At 35.0% G+C, this 22,907-nt stretch overlaps 1 protein-coding gene across 1 annotated transcript in view; it reads left to right on the top strand.

Moving 5' to 3' along the window:
- Positions 1-22,907, top strand: part of FER (fer (fps/fes related) tyrosine kinase) — a 178,899-nt gene that overhangs the window by 77,293 nt on the left and 78,699 nt on the right. Inside the window, exons 12-13 of the mRNA XM_014951487.1 lie at positions 5,648-5,851; positions 9,577-9,699. Coding sequence (XP_014806973.1) covers positions 5,648-5,851; positions 9,577-9,699 — 327 coding nt within the window. The remainder of the gene's footprint in view (positions 1-5,647; positions 5,852-9,576; positions 9,700-22,907) is intronic.

Genomic DNA, 22,907 nt, shown 5'->3' with positions numbered 1-22,907 from the left:
AATAGCTGTATTCCCCATATTTGTTTTAAAGGTACCGGTATATCAGCACATCATTATTATTACTATTACTGCTACTTCTTCTTCCTCAGTAACTGGTACTATTTAAGTAATTACGATTATACCTCTTACTTAGTCACCACTGAAAACAGTTCTTGAGTGTCTCTTACTTCTAGTTGGCTTTTGTTCTTGTTCCCTAATGGATAGAGAAACTTATGTCTTTTGTATTACCTCTGTTTTCATGTAGAACCTTGCAAGACTGGTTCAAATGCATGAGCACCTGCTTACCAAGATGTCAGATTTTACTTGAAAACCTTCCAAGTTTTCCTAAAATGGAATGTGTGATCATCCCAGCCCTCCCAACAAAACCCTGTAAAAACCAGCTCCCAAAAAATCTCAAACCAAATACCAAATGAAAAAACAAACCCATAAAAACTTGGGCAAAATTTAAAAAACGTTTTAAAACTGCCTTTTAAATATGATCTTGTGACCTGAAACATTAGCTCAAAATAGTTTTTGTTGAGAAAACTTCAGAATGAATGGGCCTTCTATTTTATGCTGCAGGGCTGCATCCAAGGACTCATTAAAGGACCCAGTGAACTTTATTTAAGCTAAACAATATTCAGAACGTGTGGAAGAGATTACAATTACATATATGTATATATATATATGTGCACACATGTATACATAGGAAAATTGTATATAGTGATAAAGGAATAGAATAATAAATATCATAATGAGATAAAATTAGGACAGGAAGGATTTTCCTATGAGAAATGTCAACATTACATTAAATATTTGAAAAATAGTAGGAAAACCCCTGCTAAAATATTATAAAAAAAAAAATCTCCACCTTATCATGATGTTTCATTTATAAAATTTCTAATTTATGTAAAAGTGGAACATTTCATAATAAATGCATGTTAAAATGTACATTGCTGTTTACCTCTGTTCTTTATGTAGGTGAGAAATAGCCTTTAATTTTGTCTATGTATTATAGAACTTGTTATGATTTTTTTAAAAAAATAAAAATACTACTTAAAAGTACTTCAGACAAAAATTGAAAGAGAAAAAATTTCAAGAAGAGGGTCAAGATAAAACATTTATTTTAAAGATTAAATCCTTATTATCCTTAAAGAGGAAATCACAGGAAGTCAATGTCAAAATTTCATTGGCTTTAATTAAAGTGTCATTTTGAATAACCTATCCGCCTCATTTTGGTCTTAGTTCCAATCTATATCACTGTTAATTCCATGGAAGTTGGTATAAACCTGGGTGTAGGTACATGGTAGGTAGGATTGCTGAAGCCTTGGAATATGTTTAAGAGAAGTAGGATCAGAATTGGGTCATTTGAGGCAGAAAGCAAAACCCGAGTAACAAGTGTACTTTTGATTACCTATCCTGTAAACCAATCAGTTTTGCTTTGTGTTTTGATTTAGCAATTTCTTGTGTGTTAGAAAAGCTAACCATGCATATACAGTGAAAATTTGCTTCGCAAATTAGTACTTAGCTCTTAATGTGGTTAGCTGCTTGGCTTTTTCCTGCTGACAGTTGCATAACCGTGCTTACTGCTAAATATGTAAACTGGTACTTAAAACTTATTATGAATCAGTGAAGTTAACAAATTGATTATTGAAGGTATAACATACATAAAATAATTTGTTATTTTTTTAAATTAAAAAATTATCTTGAAATATAGTAGGAAACGGACTAGTGCTGATCCTCTTACAGCATATAGTTTAAAATTGTGATGTTAACTACCTGTTTTCATATTATATGTTTTAAGTATATTGAAACTTTAGAAGTGGAGCAATATCTTGTTAAATGCAGTGCTATTCTGAAAACACCATCCTGTATTTAATTAGTGGGAGAACCTGAATTTTGTGTGTAAATAGAGAAAGCAATTATTTTTTATGTCATTTGAAGAAAGTTGTAGAGAAACTGTGTGCTTGCAAAATCAGCCAGGAGTTTAACTGTTACTTATGTGCTGGCACTTAAATGATTTACATGTTCTCAGACTGAGAAGGGAAGAGGTGATATAGGAAAAAACTTCAGTTTGAAGATAAACCAACAAGGTTTGTTCAAGTGGCTTCTCTTGGACAAAATGGAAGCCAGTTTACTATAATAGCAAGAGACTTCAGTTTAATCAACTGAAGAGAGAAAACACAAGAAAAGGGTCAACTTCCACATACCTGTAATGCAGTGCTATGAATGAACTGAACGAAAAGTCTGAACAAATTGCATCATGAATGCCACCTTCTGCCCTTGTGCCTATTTTTTGTAACTGTGGCATTTGAGCTTGGCACAGACATCTGCTATTGTTAATAGGATGGCTTTTTTTATTGTTTATAGATTCATAGGTAGCATTAATGTTGTTTTCATATGGTGTATCAGCATGTGGGAAGGAGCCAAGTACACTGAGGCTAAGGGCAGGATATTCCATAGGGAATTGTCTCAAATTATCAACCAAAATTTATTTCTTCACTTTCTCATCTGTGTCTGTACCCCTCTTTTACACTAAGAGAAAAAAATTTTTGACAAAATCTTTTGTTTGCCTAAAGATGCAAAATAATGAAGTACACAGTTTGAGCGCAGAATGTATGTGAAAATGCAATATAAATAAGCTATTAGTTTAATAAAATATAATTCCCATTATTATTATTTTCTTTTATTGACAGCGTACAGGAATAATATATCATTTTTTGAAGTTAAAAATAATGCTCTGCCCATTGCTCATTTTTTTCTTGGCTAAGGGCAGCAGCTGGGGACTGCTTCGTTTTACCGTTGGAGAAAAACTGCTGTTTCAATGGATTGTTACACAGGGAGAAAGAAGGGGGCTTAGTGGTAAAGAGGGCAGTACTAGCTCCATGAGGAGCATGATGAAGTATATAAGGGCATTTCCCTCATCTCAGGAAGTGAAATTTCCTCATATATTCCTCCTTTCAGAAGGCAAAGTGTGATGAAGGTATATAAAGGCACACACACACCAGCCCTCCTCCGCCGTCAAATAACCCATGAGCAAAATATGGAAAATCTTGAAGGAAAAATAAAAGACAAAAAAAAGGAGGGATTGGGTGGGAGCATAGAAATTTGACAGTGTGAGTCCATCCTTTGTGTGATTTTGTTAATTGTTTATTTTTAGCTTCCAGTCAAATTAAGGACAAAATGTTAGAAAAATATTTCTTTATTTAAGTTGTTGAATCACTAAGTGCTCCTGTAAGTGTGGATACACAAATGATCAAGAGATCTCATCCCCCAAGTGAAATTGTAAAAGACTGACGCTTAGAATGCAAACGTGTTCTTTTAGGTATCCAATTAGTCATATTCAGTTACTTACTGATATTTAAATCCAGTAAAGAGAAGAGATGGTAATTTAATTTTGTGCAGGTAGCTTTTTTTCCTTAAAGACTAATCTTTCTTGTATTTATTCTTGTATTTAAACCATTTAGTTTTAAGCATAAAATGCAGTGGAAATGTTAGCACTAAGTGGTGTAAACTGAGTTGAAGTCAATATTAAAATGATTATATATCTTGCATTTGCACTGTTCTTTCTGGGCTTTTAGCTATGTTTTCTTTCTTAGCCAGTCAGGGTGAATTATGTTTTTCATAAAAATAAAGTAATTTTAATAACACTCAAAACACAAATAATTGCTGCTTGTTTCATCAGAGAAACCACCTTGCTTATGGCTGCCCCATATTATATGACAAAAAGTAAAGGTAATGTAAGGTAGGAGACAGTAGTAGAGAATACCTTGTAGAATTTTCACTGTTTCATTCTGAAGTAATAAATATTAGTTTAACCAATTAAAAGAAGGAGGAAGATTGATGACAGTGTCATAAACAGTGTCATAGTTAGCAATGTCTAAAATGCTCTGAAGTTCTTCCATAAGCTTTTTTTCTGTCATAAAAGTTTCTAAGATGTTTTATTTTGGGACGTCATCATGATTGTCTGAACAGTGACTTGGATTTTACTCAGTTTGAATGTATGCAGGTGTTATTATCTGATGGCTTTCTCTTTAGCAAGCTATAAAACAAGTTGCATGTCAAATCATTTTTTGTTTAACCTTCTTTTGTGAAGACCAGGAAGTAGTTTATTAACCCTGAACTGTCCTTTTATCCTTAAAACATTAATATTCTGAAAGCTTGTTTTTTCTTTGAGGAATTTCTAAAAGTGAATGATTTAGTGTAATTTAGCAGTGGCAGACAGCTCTGATCTGAGATGTATTTAACTGTTGATGAAATAGAAATACCTGACTGCCTTCTTGGCCAAACTGTATCTTGGGCTTTTAGTAGTTCACTATGTTGATAAACAGAGTACCTTGGAGTACTTTGTTTACTCCTAAAAAACTCTGACCGTGCATTTTCTCTTCAAGTTTTTTTTAGTCCTTCCTAACTCTGAATCTGTAATAGAGCAAAAGCTGTGACAGAGCATGCTCTTTATAGTGATGAGTCTACTGAATAAAATGGTGGCCTCAAATCTCATGTTTGAAATTATCCCTGATGCAGGCTCTGGGCTCTACGTCCCAGTGTCAGTGTCTGAGAATATAAGGCTCTGTCAGGCTCTTAAATTTATGTTCTCCAGTTTTCCATCAAGATCCTGGACTAAACTAGACTTTTTGAGGTATGCCTTAGAAAAGCAGCTAGGAACCCACAAAGGCATTTTTATATCAGAAACGTTCATAGTAAAGTGCTAAAATATTACAGTTACTTAGAAACAAGTAATTCTGCGATTCCCTTTCTTTGTGTCTGTTCATTCCCACTCTGAGAGTTATCTAAAATGCAGTTCAGCAGACTTGCCTGGGACACATTCACAAACCTGTTCAGCTCACAATACAGTATGCACTGTGTTATTTTGTTCAGAGCTTTACCGCTCTGGCAGTGAGAATTTCTATAAGCTCTGGCACAAATGATTTTGAATGACATAGAGCTTAAGCAAGAACTTGTCTGTCTACCATAACAAATAAATCTGAAGTGCTAATTGAAAAAAATATAAAGTTTTCCTCAGTGTTTTCTTAAACAGTGTAAGCTTGTTAAAATTAATATGTGAAATTGTAGGTTAAAACTAATGACCTTCCATTTATATCCAGTGAAAATAATTCCGTGAAATCTTTGTGCCTTCAGAAACTCTTATTCACAAGCACAGTATGCCCGGGTGTATATTCTGTGGTACAGAAAAATATCTCATAGAGGTATTAGTTGATTTGGGATGCAATTGGTAAATTATGTGAAAACAATTTGTCAAATTCAAGTGCTTCATATAAATCAATTTCTTACATATTTATGCCTGAGAAGTTTCTGTCTGGATCTTCTGGGTATAGAAATGGTTCATTTTGTATTGTTAATAGCACATCAGAATGTGTGAGAAAGAGTTGGTTTAAGAAAAATAGCAGGCCAAGAGAAAAATATTACATGGTTTTGTGGACGTTTTCATTAACTTCTACTTTTTATATATTAATTTTTTAGGTAATACAAAAGAAGGTGATCAGTATGCTTTGTGTAAATGTAAGAGCCTTGATTTTTTTCTGTTAATAGAAATATGTAATTTAGATTCAGAAATACAAATTATTGTTGTTTATCATGCTTTTCATACAAAAGTAAACTCTAAAAGTCTACTGTTAAAGTAACATTTTTCTTAAATTTTTTTTTCAAGTTCTTTGATGTAATATCAACCACTGAGAAACCATTGGCTGAGCAAGACTGGTATCATGGTGCAATTCCAAGAATAGAAGCCCAGGAACTGTTAAAACAGCAAGGAGACTTCTTGGTGCGAGAGAGCCACGGGAAACCTGGTGAATATGTCCTTTCTGTGTTTTCAGATGGACAACGGAGACACTTTATCATACAATATGCTGATGTACGTCTCTGATATAGTACTGAATATTCAATTTTAGGAAGTATATAATTTCAGCTAAACAATTTGCAATCTACATAATTTACTATGGCAAACAGATTTACTTTTTAGATGAACATGTGAAAACTGTTGGAAGTATGTCCATCAGTGCTGAAATCAGGGGAAAAAGTCATCTTGGAAAACAAAAGGAAAATATGAAGTTACTCAACATGTTGTACCTTACATTGAAGAGCCAAGATATTTCTCTAAATGTTTTGAAATCCAGAACTTGTTACTACTAGTTTATACATGCACAGTTATTTATTTGTAAACACATTTTCATAGTGGGTGATAATTAGGCTACTTTTAATTCAGACTGTAAAGTTTCTATTGAATCTTCCTGAAAAATGGAAACATTCATGGAGAAGAAAATAAGCTGTGTTCGTTTCTGTGCAGTTGGGAATTGAAGTCCCTGCTGCACTGGAGATGCTTATGTTCTTTTTAGCCCTGTGGATATTGTTTTGTTCAGTATAACAGAAACGCTTGTGGAAGTTGCATAGTGTATGTGCTTCCAAAGTCTTGAATTGATCCCCTTGTTCTTCTAACTTAAGAAAAATTTTAAACAGTATGTTAATTTTCATATGCCTTTCTTTCAATGCATTTCTTTTTATTCTTCTTAATGCATTTTTTTAAATGTATGTATTTTTACCTTTCAGAATTTCAAACTAATTCAAAATATGACAGATCTCCTAACATTACTACAAATTATTCTTGAAGTATAACATAGCAGCAAATCATTCTCAGTTTTGATTCAGTTATGCTGCCAAAACTCATTTCAATCTCTTGTAGTAAAATCTCCCATATACAGAAAAATACACTGATCTAGTCACATAACGATGTTTACTCTGAGCGAATTTCCCAGCCTAAATCCTGATGCAGCAGGCCTGGGGGAAGTCAAAGTTTATTTGACTGGTTTATTTCTTTTTAATGAAAGGCAGTGATATTTTTCATACTTCCTAGAAGTTGGAAGGCTTCTGTAGGACCAATGATTATGGACACATGTCCAGCTGGAACTTTCATTAATTTTCACCTATAATTTTCCTTGTAAAAGTGTAACAGGAAAAGAAACACAAAGTCAGTGTTTCTTTTATTTTGATTTTATGTCCTTAAAATATTTTGATATGTCTGATTGCTGAGTGAGAAAATTACTTGTACCCAGACACACAGAGTCTTACAAGATGCTTGGAGCTCTCTGATCCCAACCCAGCAGAAATAAATATACATTGTATACTTTGTGTGGATAAAATAATTTTGTCTAAGTCATTGTATGTGGCAAATAGATGTTCAAATAATGTAGATTGGACTTTCAAGTTAATTATAATAGAGGGTTAATAGAGTATTATTTTGAGACCACCCCTACTTGTAAGCCGACTTTTTTGTGTTGTTTTTTCAACAACAAAAAATGAAAAAGCTATCTTTATTTCCATAACTTCACTACTTTCTCTTGGGAATTACATTTGAAATGTAAGACTGGTATTGCTTAATATTACATAGCTTGGACAGACCAAATATTGTAAGGTTACCAGATCTGTCTGCTTGTACATTTAATAACAGGGCATTATGTTCATCTGCTCTCTAGATTCCTTTCTAGTAGATTTTCTTGACAATGATGGAATTTAAAACTTTTTTTTCTTAAATAAATACAGGACTCCTTATGTACTCCTGTGAGGTGATTTTTCTGCATTTATTATGGAAAAAAACCATTAATTGTAAAAAGAGAAAAAGCTTATTAAGCTCTAAAAAGGAGTAGACAGTGAGGTGGTCATATAACAAGGGGGATTGTATTTGTGAACATTTTTTTTGGGAAGTCTGAGGGGATTTTAATGCAAGGGGTTTGTTTGTTTCTTTACATTTATAGGAACAATGTGGAATTGTGTCTCTGTGTCTAGTCAAAGCATGCTCTTGGATCACTGACAGCTCCCCATGTGGAGACCAAACTTCGTCTCCATAAACAAATTTTTTTCTGAATCAGATAATGAAGGGCAGAGTGGGACATACACCTGTTTTAACGATGGTGCTTTAATTGCATAAGTGTTCTCTCTCTGGTTTTACCATTATTTTAAAGCTAATCTTAATAAAACTGTTTGTGTGATAAATGAGTTCACCATTCAGCACTAAGCATCAAAATTCACCGCTTCTGCTTATTTGAGGCTGTGCTATTTTCAAACTGTATGTTATTGATCTTAATAATGTTCAGGATCATGTGTAAATGCGTAGAATTAAACAACACTGTCTGCCCTGAAGGTCTTACATGGCAGCAGATGGGTGCACGGCTGGGTCTGGGATGAGGACATAATGGGCAGTACTGGTTATTGTGCTGGAGACTCTTAGAAAATCAGGTTTTTTTTGAATTATAAGCAAAAATATTTGAAGGAGCTTATTTGAAAGTAATGGGAGCTGTGTTACTGGTCAGTTAAATGGAGTCACTATTGAATTAGTGAATGAAGTTAAACAACAAAATAAACAATAAAAAATATCCAGTCACATTTTTGTCTATCACATTTTTGTGATAGAAAACCGGGAATGTTAAAAATAGATGATGTGACCAAGCTGTCTTTACTAACAGTGATAACATTTCAGGAAGTTAATGCTTTAACCCCTAATGAAGGGAAATTAATGCATTGTGCAAGGAATTTAACCCCAGGGGCTAGAAAGAAAAAAGTCTGCATGCTATTTGGAGAGTTTTTCATTGTCCAGTTGTGTAAATGGGCAGTACTTACTTATTTCTGCCTTTGTGGGGCTGGCTTATGTAGTTCATCTCTTGTGCTCTAACTATAGATGCTGAGTCTTGTGTAGATGCAAGATTTTATCCTGTTTCCTAGTCAGCAGTAGTATATAATTTAAGAATTTCAGGAGGATGAAATAAAAACTTCTTTACTATTCCCTTCCCCCTGCCAAGTGTACGGACAAAGATAAGCAATGAAAATACATGTTTTCCCCTTAACACCTGAAATAATGATACAGCATAGTAGTCTTTGATAAGAAAAGGTTATGTGCTTCTAAGAAAATATTAAAAGATTTAATTGTTTTCACTGAGATCAATTATATGTATAAAAAGAAATAATGTGAACCAGCGCAGGGGGTGGAATTTTGTCTTGCCCAAATTCTCTATTAATTATATGCATGACCTGCCTTTCTTTTTAGTCGTTCTAGGCTCTTCTGTTATATACTTCTCATTAAAGACCAATCATGCAGCTTACACTATATGCCAGGCACTCATTACTTTTATCAAACATTGTAAATGCAGGAAGATTTGAGTAAGATAGTGTTACTTATCTCCTGTTTATTTTATTGACAGAGGTTTATTTTTAAGTTTGTTTTTATAAATTCTTAGAATTTTAAGTAATTAGAAAGTTAGTGTTGTTTTTTCTGGTTTAGAATATTTGTATTGCACTCTGTCAGAGGTTTAAATTTTACTGTCCTGTCTCTTTAAATTAAGAATTTAAATAAGTAGTTATTTTATCATGTTGCCTTAAATGACTGATGCAGTAATTTTGCATTTAATAAATTATCATTTTGCTAGCCATCATTCCATTTAATTCAGTATTAGGAAAGATACCTGATTCTGTAAAACCAAGCATTTCTTTGTTTTGTTACTAGGGAGGGAAGCTTGGTGATGCACTTTTGCAAGTTTCTTGTTTGAAATATTGCTTGTAGAGAAACAATTATTTCTTTTTACCTCCATGCAGAATCAGTATCGTTTTGAAGGAACTGGGTTTCCAACTATTCCTCAGCTCATAGAACATCATTACACAACAAAGCAAGTTATTACAAAGAAATCAGGTGTTGTTCTGCTGAATCCTGTTGTTAAGGTAAGGGATACATTACAAGAACTCTGTTTAACTGAAAAGAATTTGAGGGGGTTGCATTATTATTTAAAATATGTTCTATGAACTTCTCAAAAGATTTTTCATTCTTGCTCATTTTGTGACTTTCTTTTTCTGAGCTTTTTCAACATTCTCTGCTCAGTGCAACACATACTTTTAAAATAAATCCTCATTCTTATAATAAATCCTTACTGTCGTGAAAAAATGGCATTTAGCATCTAACACAATATTCTCCTACTTCTATTTTTGGTTTTCCATTTGGATTTCACTACTAAGTAATTGAAAGTTGTAATTTATTGCCTATAAAGCTGTGATGAAGAAAATTTTTTGATAAAATGGTGGTTTTTAAGTGGTACAGTTCTCATGAAATTTGGAAGAGTTATGACAAGTCTGTTTTGTCTCTGTATCTCAGAAATAAATTATACAGACACAGAAAAATGTACTGTCATTCCAGCATCATTGCAAATTTGAAGTAAAAATACCCTTTTTAATCAGTAAGCTACTGCAGAAAGTCCATCGGGAGGGAAACAAAAAGGAATTGAATTGTTAAACTATATCACTGTTCAGAAAGCTTAACAGCCTCCTTGGCTTCTTCTCACAGATTTGCAATTAGTATCTACTTGGTTGATATTTCCTTCATAAGCCAACTCTTTTCCACTTACATCTCTGCATTTTAAGTATGAGTAAGCCATTTATTTTTGATTTATTTTTTAAAAGACTAGTAAAGCACCTTCTGTGTTCCACAAAATTTTAGGAAGCATAATAATTTATATTTCAGAATTATTTTTCTACTCAAGGGTCCTAATTCTTTTCTGCTCATAATCCTAAGAAATTAAAGCATAGTCTCTTTCTCAAAATAAGCATGATTTTATTACACTTATCTATGCTTGCCTATTTTACCTAATTTTAAAATTTAAAGAATGGAGCTTCTTAAATACACATTTTAGGTTAATGTCTTGCTGATTACCAAATTAACACATTATTGAACACAAAATATTGCTTGAATTCATTGTATCACTTATGAGAAAGCATAGGACATTATTTTTGATGTGTGAATAACTGTATTTTGATATAAACTATTTAAGTTAAAAATAAGGGCTGTCAAACTTGAAATCTTTTTATATTTGTTTGCAAATTATATTATAATACCCTATTTGTTTTAAATGTTTAATGTTCTTTCCTGGCTTTTTTTTCTGCCTCTGTGTAATGTACATACTGTGAAAGGAACCCTGTTTTAGCAAATGTAAAACTCCAGTGCAGTATGTTACTACATACTAAATGATAAAAAACCTTATTCTCAGTTATTCTCTGCTAAGGTTAAACAGGAAAATATGATCTGAAAACCGTCTCTTTATTCGCTGTTGTTTACTTTGAAATCAGGGAGTTCCCATATTCCTAACATTTATGTCTCATTTTGCTATTATTTTTTTTTTAAGTTAAGTTTTAGTTTATGCATAGGTTTGTGTAACTATGTACAGTCAAATAATTTTTCTATTACCTTCACTATGGAAGAAATACGGTCCCAATTATTTTCCTGATCATTTCTTCATTACTGTAATTGATTTCATGTCCTTTGAGGTGTAAACTTACATAGGGAGATACTCCAAATCACTTGCATGATAAATGATACAGATGCATGTATGACTGTGTGGTGGATCTTTCCAGAATCTGAATCCATACCACTACCACTGCATTCAGATGCATCATAATCTGCTTACAAAGTGATGGAGGACAATTTTTAAGACAGGCTTTTTAGCTTTTCTACTGTCACAGGGTGCAAAGTCAGGTTTTTTTCTTCTTTTTAGGGGGAAAATGAAGCGGGCTCAGTCTTCTCTGGACTTGTTGACTTGAGTTAGTCTTAGTATTAAGTAAAATTAGTGGAAATACTAGTATTTCCCCTAGGATCATGCTAGTTTTGTGACCAGTTGGTGGTTGATTTCAGCTGCAGTGAAAAAGTAGTTTGACTGCTCCGGTTTCCCAAAGTGCTCCAAGTAATCAGCATGTATCCATAAAATCCAGTCACAGAGGCTGCATTTGTTTCATCATGTGACTTTGTGCTGGTGTGCATTAGGCTTAATATTCAAGAGTATTTCCTTTAGCGTTAATGAACTTTTCAGCTTTCATTCTGATAGGTTACATAAAGTAATGGAAAGGATGTCCATGGTAATACTGACTAATAGTGCTATGAAGAGTATTGGGTAACAGGAAACTTTACTGTAGAGGTTTTTTAAAATATACATATTACATATATTGCTTGTACATATAGGCTTTTAAGAGTTTATCAAGTATGATCTGAGTGTCTGATAGCTACTTATGCTTTGTGTAAACTAAACCAAATGTATACTGTACATCATGACCAGCAGTTTGAAGCAAGTAAGGCAGTATTGAAAAGGGTGTTAGCTAGATGATTTAAATTCCTTTAGGGCACCTGTTTTAAAAGACATTTAAATTGTTTTGTTTTGTAAAACGTTTTGGTCTGAGCTACAAGTTTATGATGATTTTCATTTTCCCATCTGATAAAAATTAGCTGTTAGAAAAAAGTATTTCAGAACTAAGAAATAGTGTTGTGAGCTTTCCTTTCTAATTTGCATGAAGCTCTGGCTTTCATATGAGGAAGTCGAGATGTTTTAAGTTATTTTCAGGAATAGCATATGCACTCTGATACCTAGTGTTGGGGGTATTTTATGCATCGTGCTGTAATTGATTTCATGTCCTTTGAGGTGTAAACTTACATAGGGAGATACTCCAAATCACTTGCATGATAAATGATACAGATGCATGTATGACTGTGTGGTGGATCTTTCCAGAATCTGAATCCATACCACTACCACTGCATTCAGATGCATCATAATCTGCTTACAAAGTGATGGAGGACAATTTTTAAGACAGGCTTTTTAGCTTTTCTACTGTCACAGGGTGCAAAGTCAGGTTTTTTTCTTCTTTTTAGGGGGAAAATGAAGCGGGCTCAGTCTTCTCTGGACTTGTTGACTTGAGTTAGTCTTAGTATTAAGTAAAATTAGTGGAAATACTAGTATTTCCCCTAGGATCATGCTAGTTTTGTGACCAGTTGGTGGTTGATTTCAGCTGCAGTGAAAAAGTAGTTTGACTGCTCCGGTTTCCCAAAGTGCTCCAAGTAATCAGCATGTATCCATAAAATCCAGTCACAGAGGCTGCATTTGTTTCATCATGTGACTTTGTGCTGGTGTGCATTAGGCTTAATATTCAAGAGTATTTCCTTTAGCGTTAATGAACTTTTCAGCTTTCATTCTGATAGGTTACATAAAGTAATGGAAAGGATGTCCATGGTAATACTGACTAATAGTGCTATGAAGAGTATTGGGTAACAGGAAACTTTACTGTAGAGGTTTTTTAAAATATACATATTACATATATTGCTTGTACATATAGGCTTTTAAGAGTTTATCAAGTATGATCTGAGTGTCTGATAGCTACTTATGCTTTGTGTAAACTAAACCAAATGTATACTGTACATCATGACCAGCAGTTTGAAGCAAGTAAGGCAGTATTGAAAAGGGTGTTAGCTAGATGATTTAAATTCCTTTAGGGCACCTGTTTTAAAAGACATTTAAATTGTTTTGTTTTGTAAAACGTTTTGGTCTGAGCTACAAGTTTATGATGATTTTCATTTTCCCATCTGATAAAAATTAGCTGTTAGAAAAAAGTATTTCAGAACTAAGAAATAGTGTTGTGAGCTTTCCTTTCTAATTTGCATGAAGCTCTGGCTTTCATATGAGGAAGTCGAGATGTTTTAAGTTATTTTCAGGAATAGCATATGCACTCTGATACCTAGTGTTGGGGGTATTTTATGCATCGTGTGCTATTATTATTATTATTATTATTATTATTATTATTATTATCAGAGTATCTTTGATCAATTCCTTAAAATTCATTTGACATCTGCAAAGACTGTTTTTTCTTTGTTCATATTATAGCTGCAAAGCAGTCTTGGACGTTTCATGCAATCTTTAATCTTTTTTATGCAAATTACTGTCCCTGTAATAACCTATTTAGAAAGTGAAAGTTAAATATGACAGAGAACTTCACAGAAAAAAAATGCGATACTGAGTTTGTTTTTGCTTTCCTTCCTTCCTTCCCACAATCATTCATCCTCCTTTACCATATTAGTCAAATTAGTGTTCACCTTCTGTGACGCTGCCCTTGAAAGGAACACTCTTAATTGTGTCACAAAAGGCCTGTCCCATGTCTCGTTTCATGTAGACCAAATCTGCCTGCTTGGAATTTTAATGATACTGTAATAATAGAATTTAAATTAGAAAAACTGAGGGCATTAAAAAGGTATCTGCAAGTGATTTCTTTAATGGAAAAGTCTCTCATATTTATTTATAATCTTTTAGAAAAAATGAATGTTATGTTCTTCAATTTATTATTGATGAAATGACTGGTGTGTAAAATCCCTGTATAACCTCAGTGCAAACCGAAGGACTTTATTAGTAGAAATGCTTTTTTAATCATATTAAATTCATTTTAACTTTCTAACATCTTTGACCTCATGTTGTGAAGGTTTTTAAACTTTCTGAAATACGTTTATGTTTAAGAAACCTTGTGTTAGTTTGACTATTAGAAAAGGGAATCATCAGGGAAATATGGAATATCTTTTTTATTTGGATATATCTGCATCAATGGTTTTGCTTGGATCAGGAATACACCTTTGAAGCAAATTTGCCCAGTGCCACTTAGGATGCTATGCTGCCATCACTGAGTAGTCTCCAGGAATTCAAACTTTACTCCTTTCAGCTGAAAAAAAATAGCAAGATGCATAACTAGTGATGGGAGGGAGATCAGTCTTCAGAACCAGGAGAGATCTAGTCTGAAATACTGCATTTTCCCCTAAATGTATGTCTCAGGTCCTCAGCAACAACTGTTGCACTCTCGAGGTCGGCTGCTATTTCACTAGTGCTAATGTAGTCTTTGGATCCTCTGTAGTAAATTCAAATTCTGACCTCATGAAAGAAAATTAACTGCTAGTTTGTTAGAAGAGTTAAGCTATGTATTCGTTGCCAATAACTTTGATTTTAAAATACTGGATCTATTTTGATGTGACAAAGCCCCCTGTGATACGTCCTCAAACATTTTCTGTACACGGGAAAATAATGAACTATAAATAATGTTGAGTGAGATGAATGAAAAGTGTTAAAAGAAAAAAAAGGAAGATCCATTTTGTAGTAGCGATTCTAATGTTGATGAATAAGTTTGCAAATGACATGAGATCCGTGCAGATCTGATGCTGTCTTGCAAGATATGAGTAAGTTATTGGGTTAGACCTGGAAAGAAATTATGAAGAAATATAAATTTAAGTGAGAACATAAAGTTAGAGAGATTCTTTTCAGGAAAATGCACTCATAACAATCTTTCATGAATCTTATTTTTCAGTCACTGAACGAATTTGAGCTGTAGTTTATATTTAGAAGTCTTTGAGCTCAGCTTTCAAAGATAGAAAGCATAAACAAGCTATCTGCTCCATGTTTCAGTTTCTTGGTATCACAGACGGTCTCCTTTAGCAATTCATTAACAAACAATTATCCATGCAATTATCCATGCAAAGCTAACCCAAAGTTGTTGTCCTTGCTTTTCGCCCTCCATCGCGTTGGTTGGTTTTGCAAGTGTTTTGTTTGGTTTTGTTTTATTTTGCGAAACATGACATGGAGGGGTTGAAGGAGGTTGCTGATAGTCTCACTTTCAGGCAAGCCCTCTTGGGCCTGCTGAGAGAAATTGGAGAGAAGCAAACGGACTTAGCAAGGAGACTTTCAAGTTTATCACAAAGGAGTCCTGTCACTCAATTAGAGATTTTCATCTTGTGACAAGAAGAAATTAATGTGCTGAGAAGGGAAACAGCTGTGGTAGTGGTACTGCCTAGTAGGAAGAGCATCTTGAATTTGTTTGACCTGAGAACAGCTCTTCAGGAGCAGAAATCTCAGGTGAAAGGAAGAAGCAGGCTATAGCAGTGCGTGATTCAGTTACCACAATGTTACCTAGGCTGGGTTTGTAGCTCCAAAGAAGATCCCGCTCTGAATTACCTGCATGGCACCCACGCATCTGGCCAGGCTTGTCGAAAAGATGAAAAGTCTCTGGGCACTGATTTTTGGCCCAAAGCTGTAATTCTCATGAGCATGACTGGTCTGATACATGTATTTTTAAATGTTAAAATATATATTTTATTTTCTTTATGGAAATTAAATCCACAATTAGAAGTGAGGATTTATAATATGTAAAAGATGTACAGAAAATTACAATATTGCATAAGCATGAAAGGAATCTTTTGCCACTTACTTGCCATTCAGTATTATTATGATCATGCAGAAGGCCTGTGATTTGTATGTCAGGAAAATTTGCAGTGTTTTTTTAGTATTATAGTAAAATTTAGGCAGATTTTCAGGTTCTTTAGATCTGCAATCTGAAGAAAAGCCTGCAGCTATTGATATATGATAATAGAGTTTCATAGCTTAACACTAGATAGAGGTGCATTTCAGTTATGCTTCTATTTCCTTTCCTTTCCTATTAGTGGTATTACAGGATTTGTTTTCAAGGTTATTTAGCAGAGAGGGTTGCAGTATTTCTGTCAGGTAAGAAAAGGAATGCATCTTCTGTAATGGTGGCCTGTACTTCTCAAGGCATTGCATCCTAATGAGAAAACTGAAAAGGGAGAGTATCTTTCTCATTGTGCTAACAAAGTACTAAATAAAATTTATATATAATTTCAGATATCTTGACTACTTTTAAGATTTAGAAGATTTTTTTTCTCAAAAGTGTGTTGTATTAATAGAGGCACATAAGGCTACCTGAACAAAGAGTAACAAAGACTGTTTTATATCCAGCGATCAAAGTTTTCTCTAGCTTTTTTCTAAAGACCCTGGCATTAAAAAGTGTTTCTGGTTCAGTCTTGTCTTTACGGTATTCTTTCCATGATCAGGTTTAGAGTAAAATTGGAAGATACCGTTCTTAAAACGTGTAAGCATTAGCTTATGCTCAAGCCATGAAAAAGGTATATTTTATCAGGTAAATGAATTAACAAACTGTCATTTTTGAGCAATCTTTTAAAGGAAAGTCTCAGTCCTAGAAGTATTAAATGGGCACCTTGGCTGTGTGTGCATTCCTAGTTTCTGTGCATTCATAACGAAAAAAAGAGAGCACTACATTACTACATGGCATGCAAATTGAGCAAAAGGAGTTATCTAAAACACAACTGAAACAGTAGGAAATAGGAAAAAGAACTAAAATTTATGAACCAGGAGATGGAATTAAACCATTCTTATTAAAAAATAAAAAAGTATGTTGTTAGGAGGGAAAAAAATTAAATGGAAGATTTCAGAACAAGGGGGTTTTGACAAAAACTGATAACTAGTAGAAGAAACTACTTCAATTAAAGCATCCTTCAGCAAAGATTATTTGGATTTACCAGATTTTATTGCTAACATTTTGTATATACATGTGAAAATCAAAGGATTGACTGTGTTCTGTAGTATTCTGGATGTAAGTCACACCTCTGTGGAACACTTGTGAAAACAGGGCTTTGCACTGAGGCATTTCAGTGTCTTTATCAGAAGCTTTATAATCAGATGCTAATATAGCACAATATTAAAATTTCATTATAATTGGGTAAGATTGCAGTAGGAAACTTATTTTCTGCTGAAGTAACATCCTGATTTTTTGTGTGGATTCTGACTGCTCCCCCAGATTTGGAATTCCAATATTCTCTAATAATTACTTTTATAAAATTGTGAGTTATAAACTTCATGTAGGCCCCTAATTATATTCTTCTTGTTTTTACTAGTGCAGTCAATGTGACTTAAATACAAATAATGTTTTGAGTTCACAATATTTTCATAGGATGTGGCTGACAAGTATGAAACTTCACTTGAATGTAGGCTCTCATGGGTCAAAAAACACAACAGAGATTAAGAATCAAAGTCTGTGCTTTTAAATGTCTTTGTAGAATTATAGTTATGCACAGTGAGGTACTGTGAAGTAGCTTCTGATTGCCTCCAACTATTTTAGCCTCCACCAGTTTAAGTGGAACAGTCTCAAACAGGAGTAAAATGTTGTAAAGAGGAACCAGGGAGGACCTCTGTTGGTTATCAGTGAAGCTATCATGTCAAAGCTACTGTAAATTTTAAAATAGTCATGAGATTGTCACTTTTTCTACAATGATACTGCAGTAGAAATTCATAGAGCATTTTTCCTCTTGCTAAGGAAAATAAGATAATTGGTGTGTTACCCTTTTATGTGTTTTACCACAGGTGAATAATAGCATACAGCCTACACACACACTGTCCCCATTGTGCAGATTATTCTGGGAGATAGAAGAGACATTATTGCTTAGAGTTTTGAAACAACTTTTTATTTAGAGGCTCAAAAGAACAGCCAAGAAAGATTTTTGCATTCTGATGAAGAACAGATGATTAGTATAGACTACAAAACAGCTGAAGAGATACACAGTATGCAAGCTAGGCTTTTTTAATAACGTGACCAGGAGATACCATGAAAACATAGGATTGTTGTCAAAGGTGATAGTAAGGAATATAAGATGGGTTTTGATTCCATTTTATATTTTTATTCTATTTTGTCATTAAGTATTTGCCCTTTTGATCTATTCTTTTATGGTACTAGTTGCCTTCATCTTTGTATATGACATTGGATAGGTATTTAAACTTACTAAAAGAAAAGAATTCTTAATTTAGCTACAAATTTTAAATGCAGATTTATGGATTTGTGGTTTGGGTGGGTTTTTTGTGTTGTTATTAATCAGGAAGGTAATTCTATATTGATTTTATCAATAAATAAATATTTATGTTGAAATAGCTTACCATGTGTGTAACATCAAAATTTGGCAGATGTTAAGCAATGTGTTGTTGACACGTTTCTACTTGGGCAGAGGAGGAGTGCTGAACAGTTGTTTTTCCTGCCCTTAGAGCTGTTAAAATTGTTTCTTATAGTAAATTTGTGCTTAGGTTGACATTGTTAAAATTTAACTGATTTGGTATTAAATGCTTACTACCTTCCTACATGGGTGTAGATTAGTTTGTGGTGGAGCTTCATGTCATTGCAGCAAATAGTGTGTCTGCTGGAGTAGGTGGCTCCTTTGGAATCTGTAGTGGTTTACATACCTTTATCTTTGAAGATTGAGGAAAGCACGAGGTTTCCACCAGTATGTATTGGAAGAATAAGACAATGATATTACATGGCTTGCAAACTGGTATCGCTGGTTATAAATATGGACCAGCTAGGGGAATATGGGTATAAATGGACCAGCAATTCCAGTATCTGTGTCACAAACAGAGGACATTATTCAGAGCAAGTAGAAGGAAGCAGGAAGATCACTAACATTAAAAGATCCTGCAGTGCTTTGGAGCCAGCACATGTGTTCATAGCCTCTAGTGCATGTTGGGTTTTGGCACAGGGCAGGTCATTTCTGTTAGAAGATTCCCTTGAGTTGGATTCCTACCTACAGTATATTTCAGAAAGTGGAGCAAGTCATGGCTGTACATCAAATACTTTAGGAGTCCAACAAAAATCTGTAGAAACACAGTTTATTCTTATCGCAATAGTTCTGATTATGGTATGTATGTGTTAGAATGTGCATATATGACCATCGATTTTAAGAGTGTGTTTTTAAGAAACAGGTCTTAATGAGGTTATTGTGTCTGATCCCGAGAGAAATTATTTGCTAGTAACTGAGGGTATTATCAGTGTACATAAAATTCCTCAAATCGCTGAGCTGTGAGGCTTATTTGTCCTAGCCTTCTGTAAATAGTGTGTGGGCATTTCACCTTCCCCATGTTCTTTGCTTTGGGGATAATGGGTACATATGCCTTCCTTTCTTCAGTGTTCTTTCCCAGCCTTTGGTTGCTAGAGTCTCCAATATAGCAAAACGTAAACTGCCAGGCCCCTAAAAATCTACCAGTAACCAATATAGTGGCTATTTTTATACCTTTTGTATTACGGGGCATTACAAAGTGAGCAGTTCAGTTTGAAATAGCTCTTGAATTCCTAAATAAATAGGTGCTCTTTATCAAACCAAACAAGTTCTTCCATAAGTATCTACAATGGCATAGGGCTTGGTACAGATGTATGTGGATCTCCAGGAGCTGGATCTTCTGGTTGCTGCCAAAAATATGATTACATTTAAGGATTGCTTGCACTTGTTTCTTGACAGTTGATCACAGAAATAAAATATTATTTTACAAGATTCAGCCACAAAAGCATTAAACCTATTTCGTGAAGTCCATTGTCTTCTGACATTTCAGCCATGGAGAAGCAAAGGATACACACAGAAGAAGCTACACACTAAGAGGGGTAGGGCTTTTCTTGCATCGGATGTGTGTAATAGTGTCTGAATTCTCAATAAGATGAATATGTTTAAGAGAGGTATTTAAATGTTGATTAAGGAGGAATTCAGAGGCCAGATTAGGTAGGACTTCAGAATGCCTTATTTACATGGTAAATAGTGTATTTAGTGTACTATTTAGGGTAGTGCATGAATCTCATCATCAGTTCATAATGAAGTAACTGCTATTACTAGTTCAGTTTTTCAGTCAGTTGGAATCCTAAAAGGGTTGCCAATGATTTACATAGTGTATCCATTACTAAGCTCAAGGTCACCCTCAGAATGTTGTGATCACTGGCACAAGGTCTAGTTGGAGGCCAGTGACGACTAGCCATGTACCCAAGGGGTCAATACTGGGTCCAAACCTGTTTAAAATCTTTAAAATGAACTAGATGATAGGTCAGAGTTTACCCTCAGCAAGTTTGCTGGTGACACCAAACTGAGGGGAGTGGCCAGAGGGTCATGCTGCCATCCAGAGGGACCTGGACAGGCTGGAGAAATGGGCTGACAGGAACCTCATGCAGCTTAACAAGGGGAAATGCAAAGTCCTGCACCTTGCAAGAAGCAACCCCAGTCACCGGTACATGCTGGGGGCTGCCTATCTGGAAAGCAGCTTTTCAGAAAAGGCCCTGAGGATCCTGATGGACACAATGTGTTGAACATGCACCAGCAACATGCACTTGCAGCAATGAAGGCAGAATCCTGGGCTGCATTAAACGAAGTACTGCCAGCAAGTGGAGGGAGGTGACCCTTCCCTTCTACTCAGCACTGCTGAGGCCACACCTGGAGTAGTGTGTCCAGAGCTGGGCTCCCCAGTAAAAGAGAGAAATGGATGTACTGGAGCGAGTCCCACAAAGGGCCACCAAGATGATGAAGGGACTGGAGCATCTTTCCTAAAACTCAGCACTGCTGAGGCCACACCTGGAGTAGTGTGTCCAGAGCTGGGCTCCCCAGTAAAAGAGAGAAATGGATGTACTGGAGCGAGTCCCACAAAGGGCCACCAAGATGATGAAGGGACTGGAGCATCTTTCCTAAAAGGAAAGGCTGAGAAACCTGGGACTGTTCAGTCTGGAGAAGAGAAGGCTCAGGGGGAATCTCATCAATGTATATAAGTACCTGATGGGAGGGTGCAAAGATGATGGAGACAGGGACTTTTCAGTGGTGGCCAGTGACAAAACCCAAGGCAGTGGGCACAGACTCTGAGGGTGAGTGAGCACTGGCACAGGTTTCCTAGAGAGGTTGTGGAGTCCCCATCCGTGGAGATGTTCAAAAGCTGTCTGCGTATGGTCCTGGGCAGCTGGTTCCAGATGGCCCTGCTTGTGAAGGAGGTTGAACTAGATGACCCCCAGAGGTCCTTGGAGACCTCAGCTGTTTGTGATTCTGTGAAGGCACAATGGAGTAAATCTCTGTGAGGTGAGGTGCTTGTGAGAGCTGAAACGCTGCTTTCAGTGGGTTTCTTTTCTACAAATGAGCAAAGTGAAAAGGGGTGATTCTTTTTCAGTTAGAGTGTTTCGCAGAATGACCAGCAGAAAAACTTGTAGACTTACAGTACTTTTCAAGTAACAAAAGCAAGATAGAGGAGTTAAATGGTAAACATAGATGTTTTTTGCTTATCTCACTGTACTTAAGTTTTAAATTAAAAAGTATGAATAGTAAATTTGCTTAATTATAGGCCTGTTTGTTTAAAAGGAGTTCTGACACATTGAGAAGGATGCTGCATAGTTTAGTCTCAGACTTTTGAGTTTTAGAAGATACAAAAGATACTGTAAGATGCAACAAGGGTAGATTGCCATAGACCACATAGGAAAATTTTGTCAGGGTAGTCGTTAATACAGAAGAATGTGTGTTGAATACAGCATTCTGAAGAGTATACAAGTAATAATAGAGGTTGCTAATATTTAGTGGGGGCACTTGGTGTGTCTATACCACTTCCTTTTGTGTGTTCTTCACTGACTGGCTTTTTTTCTGCCATCAGAGGTTTCCCAGCAGTTTTGCTGTTCTGAATAATGAGTGAGTGGTGTGTGAGAAGCTTGCAATATCTTGTTAAAGAGCAATGTGTATCTGATACAAAAAATAATGCAACAGGCTTCATTCAAACCACTGGCATTAATATAAAGTTGTAGGACTTCAAAGCCATCTTCTGTCTTGTTTGGAATGCAAGCAGAGCTTACAGATGCTCACATTGAAAAAAAATCATAAATTAAGGCTGCAGTTTTGTGTTACAGCTGAGTCAAGTGAACAGGTTACTGGTGCCACAAAGGTTGTATGTATGGGAAGGGTAGGTGTTCTCACTATCTTTTCCTTTCTATGTAGCTTTGCCTTTTTCTAGCTCTTTCCAATTAAAAATTAAGCTAATATAACAGTTTATTTGAAATTTTGTCAGGTGAATTCTATTCTGCTTCAGTGGTTTTAACATGTTATCCTCAGATCATGAAACCAATGCAAGATGGGCAGATATGGTTTGGAAGGGGTAGGATGTCAGTTCTCAGGCTTTTGTTTTGAACAAAATAGTAATTTGGTGGAAGCTTTTCCGTGTAAAGTATTGTATACTAACCACTATAATGTAGAATTATTTTGGAGGGACTGTTGGATATATAAAGGAACAGTCTTGCAGAGAGTATACCTTAGTGTGTGAATGTTGCCAAAAGAATGAGATAAATGTTTTCTTTCCTGGGGAAAAGAAACCATCTAACTGGAAACAGCTGGATGTTTTGAATTTAAGTCAGGATGGAATTAAGTATGTGGCTAAGTATCTTACATAGTTCAGGGAGACTCTTTTGGACGTTTTCATATACATTGTGCCCCAGCTGTACATACCTCTTCATGTACA

This window comes from Calidris pugnax, unplaced genomic scaffold, assembly GCF_001431845.1.
Source record: "Calidris pugnax isolate Ruff unplaced genomic scaffold, ASM143184v1 scaffold148, whole genome shotgun sequence".
Classification (NCBI taxonomy): Eukaryota; Metazoa; Chordata; class Aves; order Charadriiformes; family Scolopacidae; genus Calidris; species Calidris pugnax.
This window is presented reverse-complemented; position numbering and strand designations above follow the sequence as displayed.